The 10,700-nt window shown below is 47.7% G+C and overlaps 1 protein-coding gene across 2 annotated transcripts in view; it reads right to left on the bottom strand.

The window, feature by feature from the left end:
- Nucleotides 1–5,584: 5,584 nt before the first annotated feature.
- Nucleotides 5,585–10,700, bottom strand: part of LOC103823654 (ubiquinol-cytochrome-c reductase complex assembly factor 1) — a 46,566-nt gene continuing 41,450 nt past the window's right edge. For both annotated transcript variants that reach the window (XM_050982070.1, XM_009098766.4), the window contains exons 9-10: nt 9,755–9,868; nt 5,585–6,755 (exon numbers count right to left, since the gene is read on the bottom strand). In XM_050982070.1, coding sequence (XP_050838027.1) covers nt 6,621–6,755; nt 9,755–9,868 — 249 coding nt within the window. In that variant the 3' untranslated portion in view covers nt 5,585–6,620. The remainder of the gene's footprint in view (nt 6,756–9,754; nt 9,869–10,700) is intronic.

Raw genomic sequence — 10,700 nt, 5'->3', positions numbered from 1 at the left:
TCCATCCCACAGATGTTCTTGGAGCTCAGCAAACACAAACACCTTGCCTGGGCTCTCCACAGAATGTACCTGCTGCTTCCTCTTCACGCACACATGGAGGCAGCCTGCCAGCCTGTTTCCTGATAGATCTTGGAGAGCACTCACCCGGGAACACGAGAAGCCAGATTTGCTTTTTTCTCCCCTCTATTTCAGGCTGAAACCCAATCTTCCATCTCAAAACATCAGGGTGCTCCTCAGTGCTGTACCAGCATTTCTGGAAGGCGCTGCACAGCAGTGCTCCACTGCAGAATTCACTGGCCAGGTGCACTCAGCCAGCAGAGCTGGATGAGAAAAGTTCCAATTTTAGTTCCTGCACTGAGCTCTGTCAGCACCAAACCCACAGAGCAAAGTCAAATCTCCCCATTTTTTGTCCAAGATTCCCAGCCATGGTGTTACAGATTCCAAGCACAGTGGCAGCAAATGAAATCCATGTTTCATCTTTACCATTCTTAGGACCCTCTCAAGTCAGAGGAGAGGCAGCCTCACACCTGCACAGCTGAAGGAGGGCACTGGACACCAGTTGCCAGCCACAGGCCAAATGATCCAACCACAAAGGATATCAGGGGAGGCAGGGCCCCCCAGCCCTGCTGACCCTGCCCAGTGGTGTGCCCAGCACAGAGGTTCTGTCCTGTTGCAGCTCCAAGGTCTCAGCCACCCCTGTGCCATGCAAGGAAGCCAATGGGAAGCCATGCAGGGAGTCCATGGAGCTGCTGTGGGACCCTCTGAGCTGCAGCCCTGAGCTGCTCAGGGGGCTGATGCACAGCTGGCAGGAGAGGGACCACAGTGTGCTGCTTCCTTCAGCTGCTGCCCTGTACTGAACATGGGAAAAAGCACTTCCAGACATCCCTTCTGTGTCTCCTTCCAAAGGGAATCCACAGAGCCAGAACTGGGTGTTGTAACTGGGTCTGGCTACCAGCAGGAAGAGGGTGCACAGGGAAGGATGTGGGACACTGAGTAAATCTGTGTAAGATGCCTGGTTTTGACAGGATGTGGAGCAGCCCAGGAGCAGGCAGGTGGGATGAGGCATGAAGGAGCCCAGCTCATTGTGATGTAGTTATTACTGAAGGCTCTGAGTGTGCAGGACTCCTCACTTCTACAATGAGCACGAGGGAGCTCTCACCTCTGGAAGGGCTGCAGCAGCTCCCACCAGGATCCAGGCTCAGCAGCTTGTGCAGGGCCCCCCCAGATGAACACACCTGCACAAGACAGCAACAACAGGACAGAGGATGTTGCTGGTTACAGATGTTGCTCTTTACAAGACAAGTTAAACTGAGGAAGTTTGCCTTGGAAAAAAAAAAGAAATAAGAAAAAAAAAGCCTTTTTTTTTAATACACAGAAGGCTCACTAAAAGATTTAAAAAATCAAGGCATTGTTTGGGAGTGTTCCCACTAACCTGGCCCAGGTCCCTCTGGCAGATCTATTGCCATTTGACCTGAACTCCCTGGCTGCTCCCAGCATATCACATCTGAACAGCCACTGAGATGTAACACAGAAGGTGGGATCACTCTCGTGTGAGCTCTGCATTCCCAGTGGAAGGATGAGGCCCAGCCATCTCTTCTGTCCCACAAATGAGCAGAGCAAGCTGCCCAGCAGGTTGAATGACTGTAAGCAAAACAAGCACTCCCTCAACATGTTCAGCAACTTCAGGAAGAACACACAGAGGATGCACAGGGCAGCCCTGAACGCCTGAAGAAGGGGCAGTGGTCAAAAAAACCCTCACCAGAGGAGTCTGGGAAGGATCACAGGGTTGTTAATACACAACTGCCCCAGCAGGGTGCAGGAAGCTGGGCAGCCCATGGCACCCACAGCTGACAGTCCCTCTGCAGGAAGAGGAAGGACAGGTACTGTAAAAGCAGCAGAGCTTACTGGTCACCTGTGCTGAGGCTCGGGGTCTTTCCTATGTCCTTGCCAACTTTCCCAGGTTCTCACATAAGCTGCTGCCCTCTCCTTGCCTTCTCAGACTTTCAGGAGAACATGGAGCATGCTGAGGGCCAGGCTGTGCAGACACACAATGCCCAAAGATGCAGATCCTGTTCCAGTGGCACAGGAACATCATCACTCAGAGAGCTGGGAGAGGTGTCCCTCTAGCCTGGGAGAGCTGGACACAGTGCAGGTCACTGGGAAGGACAGGACACAAGTTCATCACAGCCTCTTGCAGAGAAGCCTTGATTAGAGTTCATTAATCAAGGAGACAACAGTCAAAGCAGGGCAGATGGGGAGGAGCCCATACAGGGAGGTCTCCACTAGGAACCCTGGACAATGCTCTCAGGCACAGGGTGGGATTCCTGGGGTCCTGTGCACAGCCAGGAGCTGGACTCAGTGATCCTGATGGGTCCCTTCCAGATCAGGATGTTCCATGATTCTATGATTCTAAATTAGCTGCCACCAGCATCAGCCAAGAAAAATGCTTGTGTACAAGGCTGGGTCCAGGACCAAACCCCACACTGGGGCCTGAAATAACCACTGCATTTGTGGCACAGCTCTCTTTGCAGAAGAATTAGGAAGACACAGCAATTCTAGGTATGGATTAACTTAAACACTTACAATTCCCTCCAGTGGGACTTTTCTCTTCCTGGAAGGAAGGAAGCACCCAGTGCAGCTTTGGAGCTCAAGGCCTCATTCAGCACCCCTGGAGAGGGGATCAGCAAACCTCTCCAAATGCTCAAGCAGTACTTCAGCACATCCCTGGGATGCAGGCAACCATCAGGATTAAACCATTCTCCAACAAGTAGGAGAATGTGGAAAATACGAGTGGGTCACAGGGTAGGGCATGGCTCCCACTGCTCCTCAGAGAGGTGCCAGGCAGTGGCAGTGGCAGATTTCACAGGGACCAAGCTTGCACATGATGCTCACCACCCTAGCTTTGCTACTCTTCACCTACTCTACATTCATCTCATTTACAGTTCTGGTTCTTAGCTCTGGTTCTTGTTCTCAGGGTCCAGTTTCTGCTTCCCACATTTGCCGAGGCACGGGCAGGGAGACAGGAGAGTGGTTAATTCCAACTGCCAGGCCAGGAGCAGCAGTTCTGACCTGAGGGCTTGGTGGGGCAGAGACATGACTGAAAACATCACCTTGTGCAAGGTGAGGATGGGAGTCCCAAATCTGGGAAGTGGTAACTGCACTTAAGCACTGGCTAGCACAGGAATGTGGAGATCATGGAGGATGCCTGTGCTCTCAGCACTGCTGCACTTTGAAGATGCAGGAGAAAACAGTGCAACACCCAAAGGTGATGTGAGCACAGCAGCCAAGGTGACACAGGAAAACATTTAACCACCTAGAACAGAGAGTGAGCATTGAAGAGTATCACATGACTTCCCCCCTTCTCCAAAACATCTCAAGAATACCAGCCTAAAGCAAGAGACTTCCCAAGTTTGACCCTAAGAGGCAAAACATGCTCCTACTCGCCCATGGTGCAAAACAGAAAAGAAGGAAGACAGTGAGTGCTGATCCTTCTACCCACAGAGAGCAACCCAGGATCCAACTGAAATCATGAATGCTTCCTAGGGGCTCATGTCTCTTCGTCTTAAGATACCTGGAAAAGTTGAAGAGTGAGTCCTTTGGAATCCTAAGTGATGTCCAAATGCTGTCTATGAGACAGGAGATCAGGCTGGATGATGAAGTGGTTCCCTCCAGAAGAAATTCACATGGATATGTTCATTTAGATACATTAAGTGCCTCTAAGCTGATGGTCTGAGATCACTTTCCGAAAACCCAACAGCATAAACAAAGAACTGTTCATAAGTGAAATACCTTCAATCATTCCCTCTGGAAAACTTTGAAAATAGGAGAAGATGGGTTTTACAATGTTTGGTTAAACCCCCTCTGTTCTGCTGCCCTTGAAGCACAGGTGTGCACAGGAATCACTCACCTGCCAATCTCTGCTGCTGGAACACTTGCAGAGGGCAGATTTTGCTGCTGGGAATATTTTCTTTCCTTCTGTCTTATGTAAGATCCTGGCAATGGCAGCTTTCCAGCTCATCTTTCTTCACCTCTTGAGAGCAACAGGGGTCACATTAAAATCCTAGAATGGTTTGGGTTGGAAGGAACTTTGAAGTTCATCCCATTTCACCCCCTACCATGGGCAGGGACACCTTCCACTGTCCCAGGCTGCTCCAAGCCCCAATGTCCAGCCTGGCCTTGGGCACTGCCAGGGATCCAGGGGCGGCCACAGCTGCTCTGGGCACCCTGTGCCAGGGCCTGCCCACCCTGCCAGGGAAGGATTTCTTCCTGATATCCAATCTAATACTGTAGGATCCTGTTTCTGGGTAACTAATGACTAATGAAGCAAAGTCTTCCCTGGTCCTGTGTAGCCTCCAGTGGATTTTGCCGCTCAAACAAATTGCCCTTTTAACTCAGAGACAGTATCTGCCTTGTTTTCTCAGCAGGCCCCACACACCCAAGCACAGCCCACTGCTGGCTCAGCCCTTCCAGCGGGTGGTGAAGGCATTTCATGGCCAGGCAGAGCTGTGATTACAGGCCTTATCCTCACCCTAATAAAAGGTGCAAGGGCAGATGCCAGTGACTCCAATCTGGCACCATCACTTGTGGAGCCTCCTGCCCGTAAACACAGGGGAGGGCTCAGTTTGACCACATGCTGTCCCACATTCAGAGCACAGAAGTGTTCTCCCCTCCAGGCCAGCCAGTCCAAGGATTCCAGCAGCTCTCCAGCCTCGATGGTGCTGTGCTCCCAGCCTGTTCCCATGGCATGGAGAATGTGAGCTCAGGTTTAAATTACACAGCAGGAAAGGGGTTAAAGTTTAAATAACTGTTTTGTATATGAATTAGTGTATGTAGCTTTGAGCCAAAATATCTACCATTAATTTTTCCACCTATTTCAGGAGCAGTAAGATACACAAAGTAAAGTTTATTTTGGTACTTGGTATACTTCACTCTCATTAAAAATAAATTAATCAGCAGATTCCTACACAGCTCAGCCTTCTTTTATGTAAATATAAGCCAGCTGTAATGAATTACAAGGTGTTATTATCTCACACACACTGTATAATACTTCACACATAAGAGGTTTCTCTGCTTAGCTCAGCTTTCAACAAAAGCATCTTAAATAAACTGCAAGCAAGTTGTTTGGGCTGTAATGTTTTCATAGAGAAGGGATACACCTCACACAGAAAGAAGGACTCTTTACATGCCTCATTTTATAACAAGTTAAACTGAGGAAGCTCATTCTGGGAAAAAAAAAAAAGCCTTTTTTATACACAGAAGGCTCCCTAAAAGAATATTAAAAATACACAAGTCAGTGTTTGGGAGCCTCTATGCTGCATCCCACTGCTTTTTACACAGGGAAGGGATGGCAAATATTCCCCAACAGACACACTTACAAGGAAAGCAACTTGACATGGAAGAATAGTCACAAGCAGGCAGTTTCACTTTCACCAGACTAAGGAGTCACAAATTAAGGATTAAATTAATAAATTAAGTATTATCACCTTCTACTTTTGCTTAATACTTTTATTAGGAATTAGTCCTGATTTTATAGGGCTTATACTTATCAAAAGCACACATGGCACAGAAAACAAACACACAGCAATTTAACCCAGACTGACATTTATTATTGACTCAGATTTTGGACAGGAGAGAAATAAAAACTCTTTTTGCCACTGACCTGGAAACAGCCTGGTGAACCATCCACCCACACAGAGCACCTCGGCCTCTGCTGATCTCATCAGTGCAGCTCCTGCTCCCCTAATTACTGTCTTGGCACCATTTGCCTGCACAGCCATAGAAAGTTTTCACTGGTGTTGAAGGATCTTGCTAAAACCCCTGGACCACTGCTTTGGGGGATGGAGGATGGCAGAGTCCTGTCCCAGGGACACAACAGGGATGTTCTTTTCATAAAGGAGTTCCGAAAAGACAATTCTACAAAGAATGTGGAAGAATCAGCAAGGCAGACTGAACATCAGGTTCTGGGGCAGCTTTTAGTGCCAGCCCAGCCACAACTGGGCCTTTAATTTCCCTCAGACAGCCAACGTCACAGAGGGTTGCTGGGGACTGTGCATTTTTCTTTGCATTCTCTCACCCTTGTGCAACAAAGCGGAGAGTTCCTAAAAGGGATTTTCACAGAAAACCCTTCAGAATGTTAAAGCAATTCTTAACTCCACTAAAGCAAAGATGGACCATTCCATCTTGGTATCTGACATTTAAAATATATACTTAATATCTAAATATGCAAAGCTCAGATTTACAATTACAACCATTTAGGGAGCAGAGGCACTACTGTGTCTCTGAGCAGCAGCTCTTTAAACAAGGCAAGGGACAGAAACGTCTTTCTGAGAGAACTCTACATCATTGTGAATACCTGGTTTCCTAAAGGCAGAAGGCAGCTCTGTCCATTTGTCAGCAAGGGCCACTTGGGTCCATAAAAAGGACAGAGGTTCTTAAAACAATGAGCATTTATTTGCAGGTGAAGATTCAGGAGGGCGGCTGTCGGGAGGCTACCGAGGCACCACGGATGGGAGAGCTAATGAAATGTTTTCCTTCCAACAGCAAACTGTTCTTCCCAACCAAAGAGCCTCAGCCCAGTCCCATTGCAGGCATGCTTCCCAAGCTGTTCTGGCACGTGGATCTCAGAGTCCTTCGTCGTTGTAAACGGGGCCCAGGGGCTTGAGGATGCTGCGGGCGTTGCTCTCCACCAGCGGCCGCCAGCTCACCTCGCCCGTCAGCAGCAGGTCCTCCCCGCTCAGCGCGTCCAGATGCTGCACCTGCAAGCACAGCAAGTCACTGCCATGTGCCCCACGGCCCAGGCAGCTCCCTCAGCAGCTACACAAACACCTCTTTCCAAAAAGCAAGCACAACAGGGACATTTCAGCCTACTCTGCCTTTTGTGTAAGGTGGACCTAAAACGGTCCCTTCCGACTGTGAAGCGTCACGGGAAGGCTGGGATAAGGATCTGCAGATCCTCTGGAGCCACCTGCGTCACTGATGCCTCCTCTGAAGGTTTGGCAACAGGGCAAAGAGGAGCCAGCAAAGCTGCCATGAGTCACTTCATCCTCCTGGTGGTTATTGCAGGGAACACTGCCTGGGCCAGAGCCCCATGGAGAGCTCCCATCCTGCACACAACTGAGGCTTCAGCTACAGAAAGATGGCCTGACAGCAGGGAACAGCTGGGATTTATCCCATCAAAGCACCTGAGCTGGAAGAGGTGAACATGCAATGAACGCTCATTCTCACAACAAAAGAAATCCCTGAATGGTTTGGGTTGGAAGGAACCTTAAAGCCCATCCAGTATCGCCCCCTGCCATGGGCAGGAACACCTTCCACTATGCCAGGTTGCTCCAAGCCCTGTCCAACCTGGCCTTGAACACTTCCAAGGATGGGGCATCCACAACCTCTCTGGGCAAGATAGTTGGGATCTATTGTAATTTTAAGGTGTAATGTAAGCAAAATTTTAAAAAAGCCCCTCTTATCATATAGCAGAGGATCAACTTGCTGCCACTGGTCACCCTAAATATGGGAAATGGAAAAAAAAAAAGTCATTCAAGGATGAGTCAAAGACAAACCCACCACCATTAACTCAGGAAGGCTGGGAGAGCTGACCAGGGGTACAATACATGCTGTGCTGTCAGTATGTTCTCCTCTGGCATCCACTAATACCCACTGTTCAAGACAGGATCCACAAGAAGCTGGGGACAACCTGGTACACAATGTTACTAGAAACAAGGATAATTGGACAAGGAGTTTCTCAACAGGGGAATGAATGCACCCATGGCCACAGAGGGTCACACTGGAAAGCCACCTAAGCACAATGTTCTGTTCCTGACAGTCAGCACCAGCAGCCTCCCCAGGAGGAGTTAAAAACAGCACACAATGCTCTTTTCCTTGTTCATTTTCCCTCCCTCTCAAAATCTGTTCACTGACTGATTTTGAGTCTGAAGTGGCTGTGGATTTCATAGCCTGCGCAAACTTTTCTTCCATAAATCTTGCCAATGGCTTTGGAACCCCATGTGCAATTGCAGCATCCCAACCAACTGTGCCAATGTTCTGTCCCCACACTCCTGTGTCCCTTTCCTTCCTCACCTTTCACATGCCTTCAGTTTTCCCAGAGATCGCTCCCATTTTTTCTCCCATTCTTTTTTTGGGCAGGGGATTCTACTTATTGCTAAAAAAGGAGCAGTTTCACTGTCACCCTTAGTGCTCCTCTCTGACCCTTCTTCAGGTAATATTTTATCTGTTCTGGTGGTCAGCACCCAAACCAGACACATTATTCCAGCTCACAACGGTACAAGACATGTAAAACTGGCACCACAGCAGTATTTTATCCTCTATTTCTTCCCTAGTAGTTCTGAGGATTTATTTTACACTTTTTTAAACACTATGGAGTGCTGAACTGCCTTTTTTATAATAGAAATGTAATCTCAAGGCCTCATTCCTGTGTGGTAACAGTTCAGAGCTCATTGGTACCTATGTAAAGCTGGGAATGTTTTCCTCAAGTGCACCATCTGTCTGCAGGAATGATCTGTCTGCACAGAACCTCATTCCTCTCCAATGTGCCACATTTTCCTGCCTGATCACTCTTTCCTATTCAACTGCTGATTGCTTCAGACCTATCCTTTGCTTGAATATCTAGAGGTGCAACAAATTCCCCATCTGTCAAGAAATTATCCCAAATTACATACTTTTAATATGTGCTTGTCCCCAGCAAACTTTCCTGCAGCTTCACCACTGAGCATCATCAACCTTCAGCATTTAATTAAGCCAGTCCCTCCTGAGAAGTCTCTGGCATTCCCAAAGTGTCCTCAGCCCCTTAGAAAGCTCAGCCCTTTATTTCCCATTTTCTCAGACACTCACTTGCATACTGTCTCTCCAAACCTCTATCTGATCCTGAAAATGGTATAGGAAACATTACAGAGAATGATGTTGTGAAAGTTCTGGTCTTCAATTTCCTGTCCGACACCCTCCATTTTTATTCCATAACCTCTCTCACTCTTTTCTTTGGTGCCCACATGGACTTTATCCCACCGACATTTCCTAGAGATCCGGTTCACAAAACTCCTCAGGGCTGAGAGGACAAGCACTACTCAGTGCTGTCTCCTCCAGGTAATAACTGAAAGAATAAGAAATAGTTCTGGAAAACAAACCCGTTTGTTTCTTTTCCTCAAAGGTCACCAAGAGACTTTCAAGCTACTTCACTGTGAGGTGAACCCCAGCTCTCTAACATTGATAACAATTCTACAACAAGTTTGCAGCCTATTTCTGGCACATTTTGTCAAGCCACTCCATGGCACAGGTCCAGAAATAGGTGAGCAGGATTGCTTTCAATATTCCATTAATTTCTCTACAGCCATTTATCATCAAACTGCAGTAATGATCTGTTCTCTCTGGTGACCAGGGATAGCACCCAGGGAATGGCTGGAGCTGTGTTAGGGCAGGGTCAGGCTGGAGATCAGGAAAGGTTCTTCCCCAGAGGGTGCTGGCACTGTCCAGGCTGCCCAGGGAATGGGCACGGCCCCGAGGCTGCCAGAGCTCCAGGGTGGGGTTGTTGGAGAGTCTGGGCAGGGCTGAGGCTGGCCTGGGTGATCCTGTGGGTCCCATCCAGCCCAAGACATTCCATGACTCTATAATAAATATCATCCAGTTTTCAGATTTTTCCTTTCTTCTCCTTAGAAATGATCACTGATATGACAACCAGGTTTAGTGATGAGAATGAGCTGCACAGGCAGGCAGCGGGAGCAGCCCCGTGCTGGGCAGAGCGGGGCCGCACCTGTTTGCGCACGTACTCCACGAGCAGCTCCAGGTGCCGAGGGTCATCACAGTTCCTGTTAAGGAGGTTTCTCCAAAGAGCTGATGCCAAAACACGATCATCACACAGGATTCCCTAAAGGGAAGGACAGAGGGGGATTAAAAACTGCACGTGAAGAAGGCCTGAACATGAGACACCCCCACTGGTGTACTTGGCCCCTGGCCACGGCACCTGTCCCAGAGCCCACAGCTGCCGTGGGCTCTGCACATGGAAAGGCAGCAACATCACTCTTTCCCAGAATGGAAAAACAGCCCTGGCCTTAAATTAATTTACAGAGCAGCCTGTAACCAATTTTCTGGCAAGTTAATTTGGAAAAAACCTGGGTCAGGGTATTCCAAACATCAGAGTTGATAACTGCATTTCTGTGTTATGAAATCTTTACCGTAAAAATGGTGATCTTACAGAGAAGGCAGCACCACCTCATGGGAATGCGTGAAGCCTATGACACTTTAAAAAGAAAAATTAAAGGATATTTAATCCAATGTTGCAGAACTGTATTCTGGAGTTGGCTATTTTTCTTTGGTTTTTTACTTTTTTTTCTAAATGAGAGAGAAATCCTGCTCATCAAGAACTACCTAGATTTTTCTCGTTAAATCAAATATTAGCTTTAGTTTATACAAGAACCACGTACATTAATGGTTTTTGTCCAAATTCTCTTGAAATTTTATTATCTTTTTAGATTATGTAGTTCTGTCACCACAGGCTCCTAACTCCTGTCTTCTGCTGACACGTTTACCAAAGGCAAAAGACTTTAAAATATTCAGTTAAAATTTTTAAAAAGTCAACATTTGTCTTTAATCAAAGCAAACATTTTGTTTCCAAAAAGATTGTCAACAAAGCACAAGCAGACACATCATGGCTATATTTAAAACTAGATTAAACCTTGCATGTGTAACACTGCCCACAA

This window comes from Serinus canaria, chromosome 20, assembly GCF_022539315.1.
Source record: "Serinus canaria isolate serCan28SL12 chromosome 20, serCan2020, whole genome shotgun sequence".
NCBI lineage: Eukaryota > Metazoa > Chordata > Aves > Passeriformes > Fringillidae > Serinus > Serinus canaria.
The sequence above is the reverse complement of the archived record's forward strand: the minus strand, read 5'-3'. Positions and strand labels throughout refer to the sequence as shown.